Source organism: Symphodus melops (genome assembly GCF_947650265.1).
Source record: "Symphodus melops genome assembly, chromosome: 12".
NCBI classification, from domain to species: domain Eukaryota; kingdom Metazoa; phylum Chordata; class Actinopteri; order Labriformes; family Labridae; genus Symphodus; species Symphodus melops.
The window spans coordinates 2220782-2246452 of NC_136702.1; the positions used below are offsets into that span (position 1 = coordinate 2220782).

General features: G+C 43.5%; 2 protein-coding genes across 2 annotated transcripts in view; one reads left to right on the top strand and one right to left on the bottom strand.

Moving 5' to 3' along the window:
• Positions 1-25671, bottom strand: part of gdap2 (ganglioside induced differentiation associated protein 2) — a 205870-nt gene that overhangs the window by 154314 nt on the left and 25885 nt on the right. The gene's annotated exons all lie outside the window — the stretch shown is intronic.
• tent5c (terminal nucleotidyltransferase 5C) lies at positions 3497-4837 on the top strand. Its single transcript, XM_079357670.1, has one exon. The coding sequence runs from the start codon at positions 3526-3528 to the stop codon at positions 4678-4680; it is 1155 nt and encodes a 384-aa protein (XP_079213796.1). The 5' UTR covers positions 3497-3525; the 3' UTR covers positions 4681-4837.

A 25671-nucleotide genomic window follows, 5' to 3' on the forward strand; every position in this document is an offset into this window, starting at 1 on the left:
TACAAAAACATGGAGAAGTATATTTTGCACAATGTCTTTAAATATGCTTCTCTTTTATTTGTACTGGAATTGAACACTAAGCTACAGGGAAACAGGCTTTTTGCAATGGGGATTCTTTGGTATGTGTATGTTTTGTTTTCCACAGAATCACCACACTCAGATCATCAATCATGAAATTGAAATCTTTATGCTTCCAGCTTATTTCACAAGGGGCTCTTCTTTTGTCAATGTAGAATATTTGTGAAGAAGACAGGGATTTAGGAGTATGTTTTATATTCTAGAGAAATGACTGACTGAGATTAACTTTTTCTGTAGAAATCAGTGGGAGAGTTCCCTTGCTGTATCAGTGGCATTCAGCCAAAGAATATCTGTGTTTCCTGTTGTAAAATAGTAGAAAGGCCTGTCAGGACCATTAGCAGAGGAGCTTTCAGTCTCTTACTTAAACCCAAAATCTTCTACAAATAAGCAAAGTTTTAGTGAAAACATGGATTTCCATACATGTTTAAAATCAGGCACACCATTTGTGTTGTTGTTAGTTTTTAAGCTTTCAGGCAAAGATGACACCATTTTGTCTGTTTACTTATATCTTTTCACAAATGTACTTACTGATTTGATTGCCATTAAAGCTATTCTTAAATCATTGCAATAAATGCGAGTCAAATAAAAGGTTTTTTGGCCTTGATGTGTTTTTGGCAAAACTGTATACCATTGAGACAAATTTAAATGTGTTTATACATTTCGGACACATTTGGAATATTGCTTCCCAAATGTGAGAAATAACCGCTGAATGAGTTAGTTAGTCGTGGTCACACTCTTTTCCTGCACGTCATTCCCCACGTCTCTTGCTCCGATTTCTGACTCTATCCTTTCTCTAAATAAAGGCAAAATAAATCTTTTTAAAAAACAAAACACTGATTAATAGGATGCAGTTGAGTTTCAGCTATAGGCATTTGTTTTGTAGTGAAAGGTGCTTCTGATATTTTTTTTCAATCAATCAATTATTAGGCTATTTGTATAGCGCCAATTCTTCACAAATTTAATGATGTTACACTTTTGGGATCTGGTAAAAGACCTTACTCTTTGTTATTTAATATAAAAAATGATCTGATAGAAGACCATACTTTTTTATTATAAGTAAGGGTTGAACTCAATCTTAAATTGCTGCTCAATAAATAAACTTAATTAAGTTGACTGCCTTGCCTGTTGAAAAGCAGCGCCTCAGGCTACATTATTTGTGTTATTGTGATGGACCATTATCAGGAGAAAAAAATCAATTCTACATGGATTGATAGATGTACATTTTTAAAATACATTTTAAATCCACATTTTAAATAAATTAAAAAAAAAGCTTCTTTTAAACCAAACTGCGACACAGCGACGTCGCCTGCCTGGAGACGGTGCTGGTTACTTGGCAACGAAAAAAACCCCGTCGGCCAATCAGAGGCTCTGCTCCGCGCATTGATACAACCAAACTCCACGAACTCTTTGCCTGCTGGAGCCGCAAATGATAAAAGTTGCACATTTGGGTAAATATACAAGTTAAGTGTTCTGCTTTTAATAATTGACACCATATGTAAGCGTCGGTGTGGGTTTAACTCGTATATGACACGTTATATTGAGAAAAGGGGGACTGTGTGTTGTTGAACGGCTGTGCACGTCTCTCAGGAGGTCGTACTTCGGCTTTATAAAACAGGCGTGTCGCACGCCAGTCAGCAGTGAGGTTCAAACACTGACTTTTCAGAGTTAACGATACGCGTGTCTCTCAGGCAAGAGGACTATGTGGAGGCGTCTGCGTGAACTACAAATCACCACCTCCTGTATCTGACTTTGAAGGCTTTCGAGGCACGTTTTCAGACACGTAAGTTCATCGATTCATATGCTTTTTTTAAATCGTCTGTCGAGGTAATCTGTGTTAGATAGTGCGAAAGTTATGCTGCATTCACGTGCTCCTTGGAGGTTCAAATTTCCGAGTGGAGGTCGGCGTGACTTCGCCGTGTCGTATTTTAGAAAGGTTAAACATTTACGTTTAAAACTTGCTACACGTAATTGCTTACAACATCCCTCGTATGTGGACGGCAACAACATGGCTCATCAATACAGTTTAAAGGAGACGTAAAGTAAGACTCTCGGATTTCCGACGACCTTGAATGCAACATTAAAAACGAAGGGAAAGATGTGCTTATTTTATGTTATCAAGTCGCATCAAATATTTATAAAATACGACACAAGTTTGGGACTTTTGTAGCGTAAAACAGATTTGTCTTAATTAGAGAACTCTTCCAGGGCGATTTCGGGTGAATTTCGTCACTTTGGAGAGGGATTCGTCGCCATATGGAGTTACTTGAAGTTAAAAAAAAAAAGTTAATTGTTTGAAAGGATAGCTAGCGGTTAGCAGGAGTATATTTGCAGTTGCATTCGTCCTGGGTAGGTTGATAAATTAGCTGGAGCAAATAATTACTGTGTGTTTGCGAGTTATGACGAAGAGTGTTTTAATTGTAACATTTATCCGTTTTATTTCTGCGTGTTTTATTTATTTACCGGCTTCACATTCAGTGTGTGTGTTTTTAAAGCTTTGTTTTGTCTCTCAGCACTTCTGGAATGAAAGCTCTCGCGCTGTGTGTGTGAGCAGTTCTAGAACCCTCACGAGCTCTGTCCTTTAACTGTGCGCGCGGCTTGTCTCGTGCTAGCGTTCTGCTCCGCTCGTGCCTGACGTGAGCCATGATGCTGCTGCTACAGGCAGATAGAAATTAAACCGCCGGCAGTCCGATAGTTTACAGTAATTATTGAGTGTTTTTATATTGTTCCCTTTTTTTAATATTTATTTTTTTGGGGCGAGGAGCTCGTTTCAGATGTTCTGTTTTTAAAGCTGCACTTTGGAGGTTTGATAGAGAAATGTGAAAGTTGAAGTGTACAGATTTTGTGTTATACTGCATGTTAAAAACTCACAAACTGTCCTCAGAGGAAGATTTGCTCCCGGCAACTTTGTTAGAAGATTAAAATGCCTCCTCAGAAGTTATGGTGGCGGGTCTGTAACACTGAACCTCCACACAGTGTCTGGGGACTTTTATTTCCTCCTCTGAATAAACGCTGTACATTTAGTTCAGAACATATAATATAAGAATTGTTTGTCATCACTAAATCTACACAAAGCACATTTTAAGGCTTTTAAAATGATTTACAGCGGAAAGTTGAGGGTTCAATCCCCAGCAATGTGTCCTTGGGCAAGACGCTTAACCCTGACTTGAATATCCTGTTTAATGTCCTTTAAATTTTATTTCAAGGTAGAATGATTTGAGTTTGATTGACTCCTCAAGACGCGACACGTTAAACGCGTCTTTTACAGAGGAAGTCTTACACTCGCACATGTAAAAGGTTTTACTTTTATTTTAACTGCGTTTAAGAAGACGATTGATTCTTTTTCTCTTACTGTAGTTTTTGTATCTCTGAGGGAAAGATGTTCTTTTGACAGTCACTAACCTATTTTTCACTTTTTGTGTTTTTAGTTCATCTGAACATTGTGAGACGATGGACAACAAGGAAGAGCCGAAGAGTTTAGAGTCAGTCAGCGTCCTGACCTGGGAGCACGTGAGCCGGCTGAATGAAGTTCTGACTGAAGTGGTGCCCGTTCACGGGAGAGGGAACTTCCCCACCTTGGAGGTGCGCCTCAAAGACATTGTGGCCCGCGTGCGCTCCCGCCTGGAGCTGAGCGGGATCCGGGTGAAGGACGTGCGTCTCAACGGCTCCACGGCCAGCCACGTGCTGGTGCAGGACATAGGCTGGAGCTACAAGGATCTGGACGTCATCTTCAGGGTGGACCTGCCGCACGAGTCAGAGTACAGGCTCATTAAGGACGTGGTTCTGGGCACTCTGCTGGACTTTCTGCCCGAGGGTGTGAACAAGGAGAAAATCACGCCCATGACTCTCAAAGAGGCCTACGTGCAGAAGCTGGTGAAGGTGAACACGGAGCAGGACCGCTGGAGCCTCATCTCCCTCTCCAACAACAACGGCCGCAACGTGGAGCTGAAGTTTGTGGACTCGATACGCCGACAGTTTGAGTTCAGCGTGGACTCCTTTCAGATCATTCTGGACTCCATGCTCGCCTACTACGAGCTGGCGCAGACGCCGATGTCACCGGCCTTTCACCCCACCGTGAGCGGAGAGAGCATGTACGGGGACTTCGGCATGGCGCTGAGCCACCTACGGAACAAGCTCATCGCCACCAAGCGGCCCGAGGAGATCCGCGGTGGCGGCCTGCTGAAGTACTGCAATCTGCTGGTGCGGGACTTTCGACCGGCCAGCGAGGAGGAGTTTAAGGGCCTGGAGCGGTACATGTGTTCGCGGTTCTTCATCGACTTCCCCGACATCGGCGAGCAGCAGCGCAAGGTGGAGGCCTACCTGCAGAGCCACTTTGTCGGCGAGGAGAAGAGCAAGTACGACTACCTCATGATCCTGCGGCGGGTGGTCAACGAGAGCACGGTGTGCCTCATGGGTCACGAGCGGCGGCAGACCCTGCACCTCATCTCTCTGATGGCCTTCCGGGTGCTGGCGGAGCAGAACGCCATCCCCAACGCGTCCTGCGTCACCTGCTACTACCAGCCGGCGCCGTACGTCCGAGACCACAACTTCAGCAACTACTACGTGTCGAACCAGAACATTCCTACGTGGCTGCCGTGTAACTGACAAAACGGGTGCCCGGAAACGCAAGAGGGCGCCGCCGCCGCTGCTGCTGCTTTTGAGGAGAGAGAAGGAATATATAAAATAAAAAAAACCTCCCAAAAAAAATTTAAAAATTGAGGCAATAAATGCGATGTTCCTGTCAAGGCACGATTATGTTAAATGGACGAGTGTTTTGCTTTGTTTTTTGGAATCCTTGCCATTCCTTATCTACAGAGTTGTCTTGGTCATCAGAAAAAAAAAAGTGATATTTTTAAGTGTTTTGATTTTTGTTTGTTTTTGTTTTTCCCATTTATCAGCTTTCTTCTTAATGGAGTCGTGTTTTGTGCCTTAACCTCCAAGTCGACCCTCTCCGGTACTTTGAGTACGGGCTATCTCGATGAAGAAAGGGAAAATGAAAATGTAGCCTTCAATTTGGTTTCGTCCTGTGATTTAGAGAAAAAAAAAAAAAAACATGAAAAGAGAAAAACTTCAAAATAGTATTATTGAAAAATGGGTTGTTTAAGGATTTAAAAAAAAAAAAAAAAAAAGGTGACGGCCCAAAAAAACAAAAGCACCAGTGTTATGTTTAGTTCACATGGGATGGAAGAAAAGGGGGGTTCACTGTTAACTTTGTCCTCATCAGAAGTGAAGGGGAAGCGAGAGGAGTCAATTTGTTTTGACACGTTAATCTCTTTTCCTTACATGCCGACGGTGCCTAATGTGTTTTTGTGAACAATGCAAAAGAAAATGTGCACATTTTTATTTATTTTTCCCCCCTCTGTGAAGTCAGTGTAGGACTAGCTCCCCCCCCCCCCCCCCTTTATCCAGTTTACTTGGCCCTGTTTTTCAGCCTGTTGAGATCTACAGTGAGGCGGTTCAGGTTGATTGACGGGCTCCTGTGTCTGAGGAGTTCATATTTCATGATGTTTTTATGTCGCTTCCAAAGCCTCACTTCAACTTTGGGCCTCTTCAGAGAATTTCAGCTCGCCTCGTTTCCCGGTGCGAGAGCAGGCCAGGACTCTCTGCAGTGACAGACTCTTGAGTGGCTGTCTCTAACCCCTTAAAAGGAGCAGCACATGGCTGGGCCCCCGCAGGGTCGTCCCTCACAACCATTGCAGGCTCGACAGCGGCCCTGAAAAGGGATCCTCCTCTGACGCAGCTCTCTCTCTCTGCGGGCCTTCTATAATTATCGTGCATTCTGTTTCTGCTTTCCTCGAGGAGGTACAGCAGCTCCGTCACCTTACATGTGTGGGGAACTCACTCACTTCCTGTCCTCTCCTCATTTTCCGGCGCCTGCTCCGGGACCACGCTAGTGTTGGAATCCCTTTTGTGGTCACAGACGGCGTGCGTCGGTATGTTAGGAAGCATGTCGGCTCCACCCTCAGACTTCAGAGTTTGATTTATCCTGGAAGCTGCAACTCACTTGAACCACGAGGCGACAGAGTGCCCCCCCCCGACAGAAATAAACTGAGAATTTCTATTTCTAGCCAGGCCTATTATTAATTTTGAAAACTTGCAGTGTCACATGAGAAGTAGATGGCCTAAGCTATGACCTGAATGTGTCATCTCTCTTGACATGACAGCATCCATATTTGAGAGGAGGAAACTGGCTCCTCTTGGACTTGAGCAAGTCGACTCAGCAGCTGCTGTGTTTATCCCCCCCCCCCCCCTTTTTACTGCCTCGCTGCTCGTCTCACTGTTTACACCAGATAACTTAGAGCTTCTCTTATCTGGCTGGTTGGAGAATATGTTGAGAGGGAAGGTCAGCTCGGCCTCTTCTGCAGGTCACACCCTGGGTCGGGGCATTGCCACCGGCTCGGTGACGACAGTCGTTTCAACAACAAGTGAAGTGCCACTCGGTTTCCCCCTCTGGACCAAAGTCTGTGCTTTGAAACCAGCAACTGAAACACTCAAGTGCCTTTTGACTTTTTTGGAGAGTGATTGAGCTTTTTATAAAGTTGTTTTTTTTTAAAAGGTGGTCAGGCGGGGAAAGGGTTAGATTCTGTGTGTGTGTGTAACAGAACTATCACCACAGCATACGGGAGAAAACATTCAATTTTGATTGGGAAGGAAATTAATTTGGGTTTGAATTTTTGAGTTTTGGGCGTTTTCTTTTTTTCTTTTTTTCTTTTTTTTCACCCTGTCGTTCCCCCTTCGTTTTGTCTTAGTAGCGTCAGTCCCGACCCGTCCGCTTCGTCAGAACCCATCCGTCTAGTCATTCCTGTCAGTTTTATTTCCTTCAAGTCGACGCCTCGTCTTTTTGAAATCTTTTTCTTTCTAAAACGACGCGTTTGTGTTCAGGATCCACCTGCTGCAGAGCAAACCTGCCTTCCTCCTTTTTTTTTTTTTTTTTTTTTTTTTGTCCATATCGAAACCAAAGCAATACCTCGAGTGCACTGACGAGCCATCGTGTGGCACAGTCGCTGGAGGTCGCCCAGCAGAGAGCCCGTACTAACAGAAGCACTTTAGCGAGGCCTTGTTCACCTGAGAGGAATGTAGATAAGCTAAGCTAACGTAGCTGCTTCTCAGGGACATAGATGATGTTTTTCAGGACTTTAATTTGTCCCTTTTTTTTTTTTTTTGTCATTTGGAATTTGTTTAATCTGCCGTTGTCACAACACGTCCCCCTCCTGAGAGTCAGCTCGTCCTGTCCTCGTCTGTGTTCAGTGTCGTCGTCTCACCCAAACTGCAGGTTCTTACTCGAGCCGTGCAGCCGGACACCGGCGCTTTGTGTGCGTTTGTACGCTTTAAAACGTTCCCATCACTCGGCAGATCTAGTCCTTCAAGAGATCGATTTATCACCTTTTTCTAGTTTGGGGGAAAAAAACAAAAACGTTGATCTGGTGCTGAAATCGAGCCGTCATTCACCACAGTCGGGAGGCGTCTGTTTTTTTTCCTCTGACATCACGCTCTCGAATGCTGATCTGACTCTTGCCGATGAGTCCGAAAAAACACTCGATCTGTCAGATTCATAGACTTTAAAAAATGGCCGCAGCAGTCCGACGTTGTTTCACCGTCAGCCTTGTGATGTCAGAGCGACGTGTTTGCCTCCACGACGCTACGAGGACACGGCTCCTCTCGTGACTTTTTTTTTTTTTTTTTTTTTTGGTGTCGCTCAAAATAAGAATTTACTTTTTGAAGCGACGTCAAAAGAAAATGCAACAAACAAAAAATTAGCATTTTCTAGAAAACTGTCGTCTGCGCGTCGTCGAGTCCACCCCGTTTACGGTTATTGTGGCTCCTCCCCCCCCCCCCCCCCCCCCCCCGCCCCCGACAAACTGAGAAGTCCACCTGCTTTTTTGTGAAGGACAAAAATGTGTAAAAAACAAACAAAACAAAAAAAAGAATGAAGTGTTTTTTTGGCTTTTTTGTGTTGACTTTCTGGCCCCACTTTTCTCTCTCTGCTGTAAACCTGTCAGTGTTATTGATCCCGCCGCTTCTCTCGCTCGCTTTGCCTTCGGTTGTCCATATTATCTGGGCTTTTGTTTATCACTAGGACAGAGTGTACCTTCTTATTTATGACGCTGTTGATGTATTCTTTGCCTGAGCGGGTGCAGAGCGAGCTGTGGCTTTAGATATTCAGTCTTACACCATAGGAACGTGAGCGAGGCCTTCTGGGAGCTCTGCTGCACTTTCTGTAAGAAGAGTTGTGAATCTATTTTGCAGCAGATTAGTGTTTACGTTAATGTATGGAGGTGTGTGTGTGTGTGTGTGTGTGTGTGAAGGGATGCCTGTGGCTACACAAGTAAACAAAAACAAAAAGTGGGGGGGAAACGATGAACTTTGTCGCACTATATATATATTTTTTTGAAATAGTTAAGAGCTTTTTTGTCAGCTTTGTGATCGTGACGATGAGTTTTGATGGTTACATCCATGATACTATTTCATTTTTCAGCACTTTTTACCTCACTTGAGTTTTTCCTTTTGAATGGAAATGTACACGTACATCAGGAAAATGTGTTTGAAGAGGAAATAATGAATAAAGAGTATGAAATGCAATCATCCGCCTCCTGCTGTTTCTGTCGATTTTTGAAGCATCACACGTCAAACTGTGTTTGGAAGATTTGACTCCACTTCAAGATTCATGAGTCGGATCTTATTTTGGGGCTTTCATCGTAGAGACGGGACGGTAGATCGTGTCCCGAGAGGAATGACATCGTAAAGGCGATACAGGTCGGATTTGAACCCGGGCTTCGACGACACGCAGCGTGCGTCTTAACCACACAGTCAACTACAGCGACTCCTTAAAATGACGTTTTTAAAACTGAAAATTAACAAATCACGTGCGTTCATCTTGTACTTCTGACATGAAAATGATTTAAAACAAAAAAACTAGAATAATTAAAGATATTTTTAAGAGTCCTGAACATTAAAAGAGAAAAAAAAAACCCAGAGAATCAGTCTTCAAGTTTCGTTCGAGGTAAAACTAAAACTCTAAACCTCAAAAACAAATCTTCAGTCCTGAGCCATCAGTCTGTCTTCTCTCAAAGTGAATCTACAAAAACGTCAGGAGACATTTTCTCGGTGACCTCCAAAACCCGGAAATAGGATTTATTCAAAGAAGGATGCTTTATATAGACTGTTCTAGAAACAGTGACTGACCTCCGGCACCACATTAAGGAGCACAGCATGCCGACAATGTGCGAACAACAAACACAGAGCGACAATAAAAACATGCTGAAGTGATGCAGATGAGAACAGAGAAGAGTGACGGGAAGCTCAGTCTGCAGGGACTCGTTTCGGGAATTGCAGGGTTTGGATGTAGTCTGGAAAATTAGACTGGTGCCAAATCACTTCCTCAGCCAGGTGCCCTTGAGCAAGGCACCCCCACCCCCCTCTCACTTTGGCTTCATGAGTACACGTGTGTATTTCAGTCTGCGTGACAACAGAGGAAAAGTGGAATTTCCCATCGCAGGATCAATAAAGTATTTCTTCTTCCCCAAGAACCACAAATTTTTTTTTTTAAACATTTACACAGACGAGGAATTTGACTCGGTGTCACGACAATAAAAGATGAAGGCAGACGCAAACCCTGGACATACCTGAGGCTCAGATTGTTGCACGACAGGAGTTCGATCCCTGACTTGTGCTGACTCGTGAATAATGTACGTTTGTACAGATATCAACTGAGGACCACGAGCTGATCCGAGTCGGAGCCAAAAAAAGGAATACAGTTCACTTTGCTTAAGTGTCAATCTAAACATTACCTCCTTCATGCAACACATTCTCACTGAAACGCCAAACAACAAAACTTCTGGACAGGAGTGATATCGAGACTTTTCAGCCTTTGGGGATCTTTAACCCCGACATGTTTTCCACCGTCATCTCTCGGGCAGCAGTCAGCGGGAAGATCAGTCGGCTCAGCTCCTCTTCTCCTCCGCTGATCTGAGTGCAGTGGAAAACACTCCTCTCCCGCCAGAGTTTTTATTGGATAATAAAAGCCTGGACATTCAAAGCTCATCGACCTTCAGCTGCCACATTTCGTCCCCGCAGAGTTTCTGCTTCTACCTGAACAACAGACAGGAGGAAGTGTGTGTGTGTCCAGCTGGCCTGTCGTGTGTGTGTCTCTGGTTCGTGATCAGTCAGCTTACTTGCTCTTTACGTTGAGAGGAGATATCACAGGCTTCATGCTGATGCTGTGAATTCCCCCCCCCCCCCCCCCATCATGCAGCTCTGAGTCATAAGCCATTCATAAAACGGAGGTTATTGACTTATCTGCAGAGATGACTCATTGTGTGAGGCGATGCAGAAATGTGCCCTCGCTAACCGCTTTTCCATCCTCCTCCGTCCACATGCTGACTTCACAGACCTTTACGACCGAATGTGTTTTTATCCAGTGTTCTTCCTCCTTCTCTCTCCGCTGTGGGTTTTTTTTTTTTTTTTTTTTTTTTAATGTGAAGAAAGCTGCACACGTATTACAAAGTCCTTACCCTCAGGAGACTCACTTCTCTGTTGTGAAACCCGACACATCACTCACACTTCTCTTCACATTTGCAGAGGATGAAACTCGCTTCATTGTCTCTTTACAAAAAAACTCTGCAGCTGGACAACTGTGCAAACTAGCACTTTTTTTTTCCTGCATGACTTGCAAAGTAGCACCTGGACCCCCCCCGGAGGACTTCTGAACGTCGGGCAGAGCTGCACAGATTCTGAAACTCTTGTTCTGTACAGTCACAACATGCAACCGATTTCTTTCTTGTTTTTCATCTCATAACGTCACGTTGATGCTTCACAAACCTCAGAGCCTCGGGCTGACCTTTACACTGTGAAGACTCAAATCTAAGCAAATCTATTGGACTCATTTATATTCTTCTTCATGTGTCTTGTGATATGTTTCTGATTGTTTGTCTGAAAGTTTTCGGTCCGGACTCTCTCGAGAACGAGACGAGCGGTTAATTGTTCTGCAGCTCCTTCATTGGGTGTCTTGCATGTGTTTCAACACATTTACGGGAGCAGCAACATGTTATTATAAACTTTTTATGAGAATAAAATATGAAAACCACAAAACAAGCCCAGACTGTGAATCTTTTCAAAGGTCATGCGGTCTGAACCGAGAGACTTGATGACATGGCGTACCGAGAGACAGACGTGCAGATGGCTTGGCTTTCCTTCTCCTTCTCCTTCCTGCCTTCTGTCCCGTCTCATTTCCGGAGTTTCCCTCCATTTTTTATTTTTTATTTTTTTAACAGACTCATCTTCTTCTATCTTGTCCTTATTCCGTCCCTCGATCCTTCTGGGACTTATTTTAAATTAAGTGAAAAAAAAGGGGGGAAAAAATCGCAGATGTATTGAAAATGAAAGGATTTTTTTCGTGTCTCATTCTGACATCATCGTCCATGTTTTTCCAAACAACATGCTGTCAACAGCTGAAATTGGAAAACACATCCAGTAAAAAACGAGATGAAGTCACTTCCCCGTCACGGTGAAGAGCCCTTCCATCACCAAACTTCTCCTGCAGGATTTTTCTCTTCCTGCTGCCTCCCAGAAATCTTCAATGTTTTCACTTTCTGCGCCAGATTTGCAGCCAGGATTGTTCTTCACCTCTGCTGACACTCTCACACACGGGTCACGATGGACCGACTGCAGGGCCGAGGGACTCGGTCTCAGAGGACGGTCTACAGCTGCTGTTCTTGTAAAGTGTCTTCAGATAACATTTGTTGGGAGCTGGTGTTTCGAGAAGAAGGATTGATCGTGTTTCCTCAATCCTTCATGAGGGAGTTTCACCCCCCCCCCCCCCCCCCCCGGCGCTCCCCGTTCCCTTCATGCAAACACAACTCCACAAACACACACCGGAGGAATCTACCCTGCAGCAGTGTTGTGTCAGGTCAAACAATGTCAGATTTCTGGAAAAATACCGATGCAAGTGTTCAGGGGAGCGAGTGACAAAGGACAGATAACAGAGATGGGGACGAGGGGGACGAGGGGGACTGGACTCCAACAACAACCGAACCCATTCTTAGTTTGATCATTTTTTATCATCACTTGTTTCACGTCTTCACGGCTCATTCTTTGAATCCTCCACAGAGACGGGACGTAATCAGAGAGCGCTTCAAACGCTATCGCTGGGTATTTTCATGTGTAACCCAAACTGTGTTTGTCACCTTGTAAACTCAAGTATTTGACTTTTTAAAGTAGATTATTTACACGGCTGGCTGTTTATAAAACAAATCCAACGTGCTCTGACGTGATCGTTTAAAAGATCGTAAAAGAAAAGAAATGCAGTGAGATTATTTGAAAGAGTAGCCGCCAGGATGTCACAATAGCTCTTTAAGCTGTTAGCACAGAGCATGAATGGGCCGACTGGACGCAGCGCCAGGGGTCCGAGGGGTCCGAGGGGTCAGGAGGCCCCTGGACGAGAACCTTTGATTTTTTTCTGTGGGAAGTCAAACGAACACTCAAAAAGATACCATGAAGAAAAACAGAGATGTAACATGAGTGTGTGTGTGTGTGTGTGTGTGTGTGTGTGTGTGTGTGTGTGTGTGTGTGTGTCTCCTGAGATAAGATAAGACGTAAAAAGGAAGGACAGTGTGAACCGTGCTTGAGCCTGAATCGATGAGCTGACTCACCCGAGTTAAACGAACTGGACTCCGCTCACACGGTGGCACGCAAAAAAAAAAAAAAAAAAAAAAGAGCGAATAGGCCTGCGGGAGTAAAAAAAAAATAATAATCAGCTTGTTGGCGTTCACACATGAAGCTCAAACCCACAAAGTTCAGGAGTGTGAAGAAAGCGAGATTCAGTAGTGTCAACTTGTTTGTCCAGTTTGTGACTAAAAGGTGAAAAAGAAAGAACATCTGAGCTCTTTCATTGTTTTATTAAAGCAGTTACGTTCAAGGAAAAGAAAAAAAAAAAAAGGTTTTGGTTTAATTTGACAAATTCATTTATTTTGCCAAAACCCAAAACCTTAAATATGTGTTGCCTAAGCTGTTCTCGTGAGAATGTTTCCTCGTGTTTTTTTTATTGGCTTTCTTCGTGCTTTCTCCACATGGACTCTGTTATAGCCGTACGCCTTTTTTAAAAATCTTTTGCTGTGATATCCCTCGAGGGCTAATCCCAACGTAAGCGCGTATTTGGGACCTTTCGTTCTCGAGCAAACACTCAAAAACAACCTTTTGGAAAACTCGTTTTAAGGGTGAGGATGTTCAGAAGCTCCGTTTGAGGTGTTTCTGTGTCGCCGGGGAAAACAGAGTTTCAGTTTAACGTAATCAGCGTCACGTTTGTTTACATGGGATTAGCGTGACGTCAAACGTTAGCAAACTAGCGCTGGCTACGTTTGTGCTAATTTTGATGATTTTCATGTAGACGAAGACGTTTTGGAGGATTCAGCGTGTCTGGAGTCTGCATCTGGATCCTTGCTCTTGTGATGTGTAATGGTACCATGCAGAGCCTTATAGGGGTTTTGTAGGACATTAAAAACACATGGTTATGGATTAAATGTTGAAACCAAAGCCAGCCTTGACATGTGGGCCAAACTCTGAACACTTCAGCTTCGGTTTCATGTGTTGATCTCAAGCGTTGGACTCAGTCGCCCACTGGAATTTGACAATGGATATCAATGCAGCCAACTTGCATTTACAATTTAAACTAACCTTTATTGACAACGTCACTCTGCAAAGCCCGAACCGTTCAAAGGCCATGACTCATGTTCAGCAATATTGACTGAGTAGGTGATTCTTTGTTTTTAGACGCATCACAACTCCCACTGCTGTTTGACTGCGTGGGCAGAATGAAGTTCGCTTGTACAGTCATTATAAGAACTGGTTGTGCGCCAGAAATGATCAAATACTCTAGAGCTTGTGGGGAACAGAACCCACGCTGAGTGTTTCTGTGGGCCGCATGCAAAACACAAAGAAGGGAAGAAAATGTCCCAGAACTCGCACCCTGGAGGTTTTGTTATCACTAGCTAAATGGAGCTAATTGAGGTGGTAATTAATACACAACATGCTGACGTATCCTTGTTTTGGTACCACTGTGTCGGGTCTTCAGGGTCAGGGCAGATTCATTAGTACTTGGCGAGATTAAAAGCGTAGGTAGAGCAGAGTCCTGAGAAACCTCATCAGCATCCATGAAAAGCATCCAAGAGTAATGAGCTGTGGCAGTGATAGCATCTGTTTCCTGGCATGGAGATTTAGCTGATTATGTGCTGAGCCCTTTTTTTTTTTTTTTTTTTTTTTAGTTCTTTCAGAGAGAGAGGGAATAACAGTCGACTTCCTGTAACACTTTTTTCTTTTCTTTTAACTGAGCAGGATAAGCGCCATAAAGGAAGTCACCTCTTGTTATCAGACTGTAAACATGCTAATGGTACATACAGGACGACCGCGCAGCCTCCAGTGGACACGTGAGGAACTGCAGTTGTTTGCTCTTCTGCGTTGGGTTCACTTGGCCTTTCCTTCTGTTTGACTGTTTGAGTCTGAGAACTGTGGCACAACAAACACACATTCACAGCGGTGAATAAACAGGGAGTCTGAATGTGTAGTTCCATGAAAACAGTTTGTTTACCTCATAAACACTCACCTCATAACCAGTATATGACGTCATCTTTATTTCACAACCCAGGAAACTTGTGTTGGTGGTTATGACTAATTAACTCCCAATTGCATTTACTCTGCGTTCCCTTTTTACGACGCTCCATCAGCTGCCTTCAAACCTTCCGTTTAAAGAACATTTGAGCATTTTATAAGTTTGAATGTTGTTGTTTTTCCCAAAACATTTCGGTGTAACAAACATTCCTGATGGATGAATTTGAATTTCTGAGGATTAAATGACGTCGTAGTTACATTACACAAATATTTACCTGCTTTTTGTAAACACAACGATGAGCATGGTCTTGTTACCTGCTCTTTCGTGAATGTTAACAGACAGACAGGAAGGTCCTTTACCTGCTTTTGTAAAGTGTCTCGAGATAACGCCTGTTATGAATTGACGCTATATAAATAAAGATTGATTGATTGATTGATTTATGTAAGATGTCAAAATGCCTGGCTCCTGTTCGGCTCGGTAAACACTGCCAGTCCTTCCTCGCAATGTGAATATTTGCTCAGCCATCGCCTCAGCCGCTCGCTTTGATCGAAGCAGCTCCAGCTTCACCTGTAGACTTGGACTGAAATGAAACAGTGTGGTTTAGAGATACGAGATCAGTGCCAAGACACCAAAAGTTTTCCTTTTTAATCAAACTGCTTTCCTTTAAAGTCTCAGTTTAAGGAATACTTTGGGTGGTTGAAATTGGCATAAAAAGGTATTTTTGTGTTTCGTCCGTTTAAACACGCTCCACTAAAAAGTCTCCGGACTCGTCTGTGCGGATCCTCAAAGAGTGTCAAATCCCAACAAACTGAAACTCCAGAATGAGTGTGTGTGTGTGGTTAAAAAGTAAATTGTGATGTTAAGATATGTCATGTCTGCCGACAGGATCTCACTCATCAAAATATAGAGCAAAGAACAAACCTGCCTTAAAGACTCACAGACCAGCCGAACTGGTACGATGACTTGGATAAATACTGATTGTAACGCAGCTGCTGGTTCTATTCAGAGGCGCACGCCTGGATTTACACTGAACACATGTGGAACACGCTCCAGTCTCTCTGTCGTTGCATCACAGCACTAAAATCTTCTCCTGGAAATGAGCAAGGATTAAAAAGCCACGCCACCTCGGAGCTATCCATGACATGGTAACGCTCCATTAGACCTGTCACATGTCATCGCCATGTGCAGACTGTGTGCGGACCTTGACCTGCGTGTGATGGAAACAAACACAAGCACAAAGAAGGGAAAAAGTGTGAGAAGTTGAACAGCGCGAGTAAACTGTCCACCTTGCTCAGGAGCTGAGCAAGCTGTGCAAACATGAACACCCACTTCCCCCCCCGCCCGCCCCCCCTGCCCCCGAGAGCCAGATACAGGAGGACGCCACGGTCCCGAGAAACAGGTGACGGGCGTTGTGCAGAGGGCGAGAGAGCTGTGGCTGAAACAGAGAAAGAAAGAAAAAGACCCAGAGAGGATTCAGCTTGTCGTTTCCACGCTTTGCTGATCTGTTTCCCAGAAAGACTCGCAATAAACGCCTTCAGCACACAAACAAACCTACCCTTCAGTGTATGTAAAAAGAGGCACCCACAGATCCTGCTGCCAGTCCTCCTCCTCCTGATGATTTATGTCATATAACATATGTGCGCTCTGCAACCTGCATATTTGCTGCAGAGCGAGTCCAGCCTGAAATGTGTTTGGAGGATTCTCAGCATCGGCCTGACTGTGTTTGTCTCCATCTTCCACTAAACGTTGTGAACGTTTGTTGGCCATGTTTCTGTACTCTCACATGCTGTTCTCATTATCTTCCTCTCATATAGACTTTTTTTTTTTTTTTATGCTGTCAAACATCTCATCTCTCACACCCAGCCCGGGGCTTCAGAGAACGACGTAATGACTCCTTCTGATCTCGTCGGGGCGAGCGAAGCATTACCTGTGACAAGTGGATTTTCTCGTCAAATTGAAACAGTACAAGACACAGCGAAAGGTTTGCACAAGCGAGGATAAAGTAGGACTTCAAAGCAGAACTATAGGGGGAAAGACTTTTGATGCGTTGGAGCAAATCCTCGAGGAATAATGGGAAAAACGTTGTTCAAATGGGAAAATATTTTAAATTCTGCTGGATGTTTCCTTCTTTCTTTTTTTTGTATTTGTTGAATTACAGATTATTTAACTTCTTTCTCTTTAGTCCAAAAACTGTTTATAGACTTCTAAACTATGATTTTTGATTGTAAGGAGTCCGAAGACAAAAGAGAAAACTGAGGCCACCGAGACGTCGAATGATTCGACAGGAAGTCTGAACCTAAAATAGAGTTTCATGGCGTCTCTGAGTTCAGCTGCTCGTGACACTGAAACATTTCTCTGTTTCTGTGTTCACACTTTATTTGTTGTTGCTGCAAATTTTTCATTTGCATCAGTCGAAGGATTTAACTGATCGTATTCTGCAACTGCAATTTCTAAAAGCTGAAAGCAAGATGTTTGTGTAAACTTAATTCGTTCAAACTCTGGCAGCTCAAGACACTTTTCTTTACACACACACACACACACACACAGTTAGCTCGTAGCAAGGCTAATCACAGCGAACAAGGTTAGTCTATCCACAGTAACCAATCAGAATAATCGACAGCGGAAAACATGCAATCCCACTTTATGTCATAGAAATCTTTACATCTTTATTTACTACACTTTTCCCGTCCAGGGTTGCAGCGGGCTCGAGCCGATCCCCGGCTGTCATTGGGCAAGAGGCGGGGTTACACTCTGAACTGTTAGCCAGTCAATAACATGGCTGACTTATATGAAGCCAGACACACTCACATTCACACACACAGCAGCACATGTAGAGGCACCAGTTGGACTGCGGGGGGGAGAACATGTAAACGCCGCAGAAAAAGGATCCTGTCCATGTTTTTTAACGGCCAGTCTGTTGCTATCAATGTAGCATTAGCTGTTATCAATGTAGCATTAGCTGCTATCAATGTAGCATTAGCTGTTATTTTTATGCTGACTCATGTAATCTTGGCGATGTAAGTTTTCGTTATGTGTAGAAAGTCGCCTTGTTCTGGCACTATTTCTTGACCCCCTCAGGCTGCCGTCACAGGAGAGGGCGGCGGGCGGCGAGCTGACCGGCTTCTCCTGTGGCTAAAACATTTTCTCTTGACCTTGCCTCACCGCGGCACCTCACACGAGTCCACTTCAAAAATACTGAGCTATCCCTTCAAGCTTGCTCCTTTATGGACATACCTCTTTTTTTAAAAAAAATTATTATGAACTGTCTCAGCTGTTTGGAGCTCAGCAGTTAACTTGAATGTATATCATCTGTCACTATGGAATGAGTTTGAAGACAGAAAGTCTGTTTAAAGTCTGTTAGCACTCAGAACTGCCCTGGAAAGAAAGACCGGCTTGTTTTGGCTTTAGATTCAGAGCAGGCCTGCTGACTTTTTACTGCAGTTCATATCGAGCTGCTCGTCAGATTTATACGCCATGCACACGACTGTGAATATCTACTAGGTCTGTCACTTCTGTGCAGAATCAGCCGGCCTCCACCACAGACAGTATGAAAAAGATGGACGGCAAGACACCTTGGAAAAGTGAAGCTAAAACAATTATAACATAAGAATTAGAGCACAGGTCTGGCTGTAAGATGTGGGTACGTGGAAGAGACAGAACGTCAAAAATATACAATATATGTGTTATGTATTTTATTTATTCTTCTGTACAGCACTTTGCTCAGCTGTGGTGGTTTTAAAGTATTTAATATATAACGTTGGATTGGACCCCATTGCATGTAGCATGGAGTATCTTACTTACCTTGATTTGCTGCCCACTGGTGTGAAGACTGACATGTGGCCTACCGAATCCACACTGCTGTGTAAAAGCCAAACATGAGTCGAAAACCTCTTATTTTTGTTTTTATAAAGTTCTCTGCGATCTTATGAACCAAACCTAAAAGGTGTAATATATCTTATAAAAATCGATCCACTGATATGATCCACATTTCTTCCAGCTGAAAAAAGATGTTATTATTCATGCATCATATTTGTCCATTCAGCTCTTTGTAAACTCCTGACTGACCTTACAAACGTTAAAATGTGGTTAAAAGTTATTTGTTTGTGAGAATCTTTTTTAAAATGCTTTAAATATGTTCTGTATGTCTTCTGCACAAATGAAGCTTCAATAAGACTAAACAGTGGAGCAGATGTTACCGGGGATAAAGTGCGGCACGCCTCGCTGTCTCAGCTCATATCGACAAACCACAGATGTGCTGCACTTTTTACCATCAGTACAACCTCTTATCTGCTCTGTGTGTGTGCTGCATTCAGATACAACAAGCCGGCACCTCCTGAGGGAATCTTTGTTTACATGTGGACAAAGTCACACATGCACACACACACACACACACACACACACACACACACACACACACACACACACATTGGTTTTTCATTGGAAATTCAAATTTCGTCTATTTCAGTCAAATTTAGCAGAAGTTCTTCTTTCCTGTCGTGTGCTTTAAATCACGCCGCCATCTTTGTAGTTTTATTGTTAAGTGCTGCTGTAGTTTTAATGTGAGCTGTAAGTATCTCTGTCTTGTTTAGCTTCGTTTGTGAGTTTTGCTGCGGCAGCATGAACACAAACAACCTGGTGAATATTAGCTGTGTGACTGTTTGCTCTGGTGTTTGTATGTCGAAGTTGTAAGTAACGTCATGCTTGTTATAAACACAAACGCTAATATCAACATGTTCTCTATCGTGTTGCATGCCCAACATTATTAATATAAAAGCTTGATTCTCTCGCTCTCTAGAAGAAACATAACTGAGTAAATACGTCGATCAGAGTGTAAAATATTTGTGTTATTTTGTTAATTTAAAGGAGCTAAACTAAACTAAATGAAATGCTGAAGTGATCTTCCTCTGAGATCATGAAGGAAACATGTTGAAGCTTCTCTGACAACAACGCAGCAGCCAGTATGTCCTCCTTCTGACTTTAGATTCTGCTCCTGAATGCTCTGAATTTGAACCAGAGAAGGTAGGCGGGGCTTTGAAGGCACCCCCGACACATTCGTTTTGGACACTCCTTATGGTTGCCAGGTAACCAAAAACTTATTTGTTTTCCTATATTTCCCTTCAATTTCAGCCCTATCCTCACACAAGATTTTTTGGAGGCACTTCATAGTGAATTTAGAGTAATTTTATTTTGATCATTAGCAGCAGAAATCTTAGGAGAAATATAATAGGCTGAGGGAAGGGGAAGGGTTAAGTGTAATTGGCAAATAAATCAAGAGAAAGATGGCTAAAATGTGAAACACATTTATTAAATAGTACATGATGGAACATACAGTGGGAGGAAACCAGAGCTCCTGGAGAAAACCCACATCACACTTGGAGAATATGAAAACTCCCCCACAGACAGGAAGGCTGAGGATTCAAACCAGCAACCTTGCTGTTGTGAGGCAACAGTGGACAGTGTGTCGCCATTTATAAAGCTGATGATTGTGAGATGTATTAGTGGGAATGCAGTCTGAGATGTGGTGTGACTACAGTTAAAGTGACTCAGAGTTAGTCTCAGTGTGATTATAGAGAAGTTGACGTTCACACTTCGACTGAGTCTGAATGGAACAACATCTTTAAGGTGCAGTCTCTCTCCTCCGACTGCCTCCAAACGTGCGAACAAACCAGTTTGGCTTTTTGGTTTTCTTAACGCTGCGCTCCAAATTCTGAATCCTCTCCTCCAACTCCTGCTCTCTCTGCTGGCGGACTCGTGCTGCCTCTCGACGTTGGACCTTCAGCTCTTTAGCGTAGTCCAGAGCATCTTGAGGCTCGGTGATCTTTGCTCCTCGGCTCTTTACTCTGGGTTCACGCTTCTCTGAAACCTCACTGAGAGTGTCGTCTACCATTGTCTGGGAATCCTTCAGGTGAACCACTTGCTCTTTTACCTTTTTGATAAGCTCAGCATCTTTAACAGGAACGTTGGTTTTCAGCTCTTCCTGTTTCAACTGAAGAACCTCTTTGTCTTTCTTGTCTTTTGGTGCCTCTTTGTCTTTCTTGTCTTTTGGTGCCTCTTTGTCTTTCTTGTCTTTTGTTGCCTCCTTATCCATCTGAATTATTGGCCCAGATGTTTGAGGCTCAGAGTCATTCTCTTCATGACTCCAATGTTGTTGAATCTTTTTACAGCCCTGCTTCACTTTGCCCGTCAAGTCGTTCATGAACCTAGTTCTCTGATTCGGTCTTGGTGCAGGGTTCTCCTGGACCTCCTTCAGTTTACGGCTGAGGTCCATGTTTGCTCTCGCTGCTGCACATGCGGCCTGAGAAGATCTTAATCGGTCCTTTCTAAACTGGATTTTAAGGTCCTTATTAAACTTGATTTGGGCGTTGAAGTTGTGAGATAGATTTCTCAGCCTGTCTTCAGTTTCCTCCAGCTTCACTTTGAGAGCTGCATTTTCCTCTTTCAGCGTTGCTGTGCTGCTTTTGTCCTTTGTGATTTGACCTTGGAACAAATTGAGGACGCCGCTCAGGGTCTCCACTCTTCTTTTCAGACGTGCTCTTTCTTTGGGTTTGCATGAAATGAGTAACACCTTGGTGGACTGCAGTTTCTTATAGACGTCTGTCTCCCAGCCTTTAATGTAGGCTTTGACATGCTGGTCCAGGATATTTGTTCTTGCGGCTGACATTTTCCTTTTCGTCTCTGCTGGTGGGCTAATGTACAATCTCTCAGTGAACAGAATGACTATGAACTCAATCAGCTACCTGTTGGCTCATCAAACCTTTGATGTGTTGTCTCAGAATGTTTCATGACATCATCAAAGGAATCAAAGCAAAAAACAAAAAGTGTTAAATAAAGGTTTTAAAAAAAAAAAAAAATCAGGCGACATTCTCAACATATAGACTGTAGAAGTGATGATGTCATTCCTTTTTTTTTTTTTTATCAAGAGGTTATCGTTAGATCACAATCACCGGCCAAATTAGCACTCACACATAATCACAATATATTACAACAGATGTCAAAAATCGAGATAAAAAAGTGGAAAGCAAAATAAACATTTTCCTCTGGACTCAAAAAAACAACACGTGTAACCAAATGACTAACCTTTTATACATACAAGGAATTTGTCTTGGTGTATTGATGCTAATTTTTTTTACATAGGAAATGAAGCACAACTTGAAAGAACTGCGTATTGTTTGTTGGGATATTTCTGCTTGATTTCTACGTCCAAGTTAATCCCGTTTCTTCTGGCACCAGAAATGTGATTTGTTTCTCAAAATCTCTCCCATGTTTGGGCTTAACGGGTGTCGACACATTCGTGGTCCCAAGAGGATCCATCCTGCTGAACGCTGTGAACCACTGAGTGACCGTCTCCGTCCTTCGCATTTTTATGTCACATCAGTGTTGCGTCAGATTTTTCCTCTCGGTTTTATGCTTTTTGAGTGGCAGAAATTCAACTTTCATTTCCTCACTCTGAGTTTTCTCCTCTTTCATTATCGGCTATAGGAGACCAGATTTTACTTTGGGTCACAAATGTTTGGCGTGTGGTTACCTGTGGTTAAAGGGACAAACCGCCACATTGGAGCGGCGACAGTAAATAAAATGCACAACCAAAGAATTCAGACTCACTTGCAGCGGCGGTATCTTGTTTGGAAGACAACAGGCTTAAAGGTAATGACGTTGGAAAGTGACCAACCCGCCAACAGTAGGAGGTCTCATTAGTGCGCCCACACACTCTTTATGCGTGAACTCAACCCAACAAACAGTCAACAAACAGGCCGCCTCATCACTCAGCTTCCACGTGCACGCCATCGTTCCTCTTTAGCTATACTGCTACTAATTACTAAAGTGGTATGGTTCTGATTTTTGATCATCTGGAGATCCGATCGGGTTTCATTGATCAAGGAGTCACACAATGCTGCATTAATCTGAGCTTCAAAGGGAATGACGAGCGATGCTGCCCGCGAGCTCAGGTCACTCATGAGCGCTAACTGTATCCACACTTAAAACATCATTTTCTGATTCATTTCAGCGTGAGAATCTGTGATTCATTTCATGTTGCTGTTGAGCTAATTTGTCATTGGTTCATCTTGGGATGGAGAAATGTGCAAATGTGTGGACCTTATGTTGTACAAAAAGCCTGCGGATGAATCACATCCTTTCCCTTTCTGTCAAACTGCAGGTGTGCATGTTGGTGTGAAACAACATTGGCTAATGGGAAACATGCAAAACAGCTGAAACGCAGGCCATTGATGCTTTCAAGAGTCGTGAAGTTCTGCTGGTGTGTTCACAACAAGAACAAGTTCTAAGAGGAGGTAGACCAGGGCTCTGTCCTGGGGCCCCTTGTCTTCATCGTCTTCCTCCTCCCCCCCCCCCTTGGCAATATGTTCTGTAAATTCAATAAACTGCTTCGCTACCTGTCCAGCAATCTGAACTCCGCATTCCCACCCTCCTCCCTCCAAACTAACATCCTTCTTACTGGCACTAAATCCATCCTATCACATGACCCGGTCTGCATCCTTCCTTCTACGAAACATCAACCGACTCTGAATAAACCGATGAAGTCAAGAAATGCATCAAGGCGTTAAATGTACATTTCTGTCGTACAGCCAAAGAAGTTGCACTTGAACACACCGCAGAGACTCGAGCCAGTGGTCAACCACCACGTCCTGTACTTCCTGCGCATGTGTCAGAGCAGTGGTGTCCAAACCTTTTTTTCTTGCGGGGCAAAATTGTCGTAATTAGAATCGCTCACGGGCCACAGGGGTTTTTTTGTTTGTTTTTTTTAAATATTGGAAGGAACGTTTTGTATTTTGACCTCTTCAAAAAATAATGTAAATACACAATAACTAATTGCAGTGGGAAACTGTTGTGTTCTAATTTTTTGGAAAGAATAGTCAGGCTTTTATAGGTCTCCCTCGCTAACATGAAAAAGGAAAAAAAGAATGAATTATGCCATCTGATGAGGCCTGGGGCCAAAATCTTCTGATTCTTCGATTTGAAGTCAAGGGCCACAAAAAATCCACTCAAGGGCCACAAATGGCCACCGGGCCGCACTTTGGACACCCCTGTGTTGGAGGAAATAAGAGAGAATAACTAATAATTGGAGAATAACGTCTGATAAGAAGTTCAAGTTGTTTACTTGCTTTCGTCACATCCGTTGCTCTTGAACAGCCAATCAGAGTGATTCCTCTCAGTGATGCAGAACCCTAACCCCAAAAAAAGCAGCAATGACAGCCATATGTACAAACATGTGACCACGTGGAAGATGAATGTGTCTCTTTCTGTTTATAATATATATTTTTTTTACTCTGCTGGTAAATGGCACCAAAACGTGACCTCACCAGCATCACTTGGGTTGTTAAATAAAAGAGAAAAAAAACAGGAAACATCACATTTTAATCGTCTCATTTTCTTATTTATTATTATTTTTTGCTTTTAGCGAGTCCTAAACTCTGCTGTGATGCTCCTCTTCCTCAGGAGAGGCTGACGTATAGGTTACAGGTTGTGTAGGTGAACTTCCTCATCGTGATCAATACATGTAGAAAAGACAGTAGTTGACTCTGTTGTCCTTATTTCAGGGCATCAAACATCACTCTGTTTGTACCTGTGTTATCTGAACCCTCTCCAAAGCCTTCTTGATGGTTTCCTGTGTTTTCCGCCTGTGTGTTGTGACCAGCTAATCCCCGCCTGTCACAGAGGGAGGTCCATAAAAGATGGATTTGCTCGTCCACTCAGCGCCAGCTTTTCATTTACAGGAGAGACAGCAGCATCTTTCCACCCTCATCCCCCCCCCGTGCCCGCTTCTTTAATCCGGCGTGAACAAATAGAGAGATTAAAAAGCTGAAGATGGGCCGTGATGAAAGGCTCAGCGGTCAGCAGGACGTGGGAAGGCGAACAGACGGGAGGTGCAGCTGAGGGCAGATGTGCAGGTTGGAGGTTTTTAATCAGCACGGAGCCACTTCTTCTTTACTTCCTGGAACATGATGCTGTTTTCTGTGTGGGGAAGGGGAGACAAGTGTGTGTGTGTGTGTGTGTTGGGGGGGGGCACTCTGAGTGCAACACCTGCTGTTTATCTTCTTATTCAGCCACTTATGTATCTCCATCTTTCCTGTGTTCTTAAAGGGACAGCGCACACAAGAGCTCTGAATAGATTCGTTATGAGGCTACATTTTATAAACTTAAAAACACATTTACCAGACGTAATACGGTATTTTGACAGTGGATCGGGTCCGAAATCAGGAAGAGAGATTGGAGGTTGGATTTGAACCCCGAGCTGTGCATTTACCACCGGGATACTCGCACCCCCTCAACCGTGTTTACGATGAGAAGGCAGACTCAGAGGGCAGAACAAACACCTCGCTGTGGGAGTGTCACCCACCTGCGGGGGGAGGGGCTACTGCCCTTTGTGATGTCATGAAGGGGAAATCTCCAAACGGCCTGTTTGAGCACACATTTTCAGATTTTTTTTTTTGATTTGTAGACAGACTCAGGACATATATAAGGTGATAAGATGATAAAGTGTAATTTTTATAATAATGGAAAGTTAATTGATTTGAAAATTGAAGTGTAAAGATCCAGATTTGATTTGATCCAGTCGTTTAAATAAAGCAGTTTAAGGGATGCACAGTCATTGTTTACTCCTCTGCTTGCCTTCATTACCTGCTTTGTTTTTGTTTTTTTTAATAGTCCGAATCCATCGCATCAGAACACAGCAGCTGACGGCAGTTTCTGCTTGTGTGTCCTTTTCCAGAAAACAATCACCCAGAACCGTTTGAACCCGGAGGCCGCAGGAGACACGTCTCACACGTGCGCTCTATTTTAAGAAAGATTTTCACTTCACAGAAGCTTGGCTGCAGCGCTGACTCAACGTTCTCCCACATGTCGGACTCTCCAGCTCGACAGCACACAGACACATTTCACAACTTCTCTCCCCGTTCATCAGCTCGGCTGTGAGTTTCTGGATGTTTGAAACTCGGCGTTGTTAACGTTCCCCGGTGTTGAGAGTACGTCGACGTAAATGC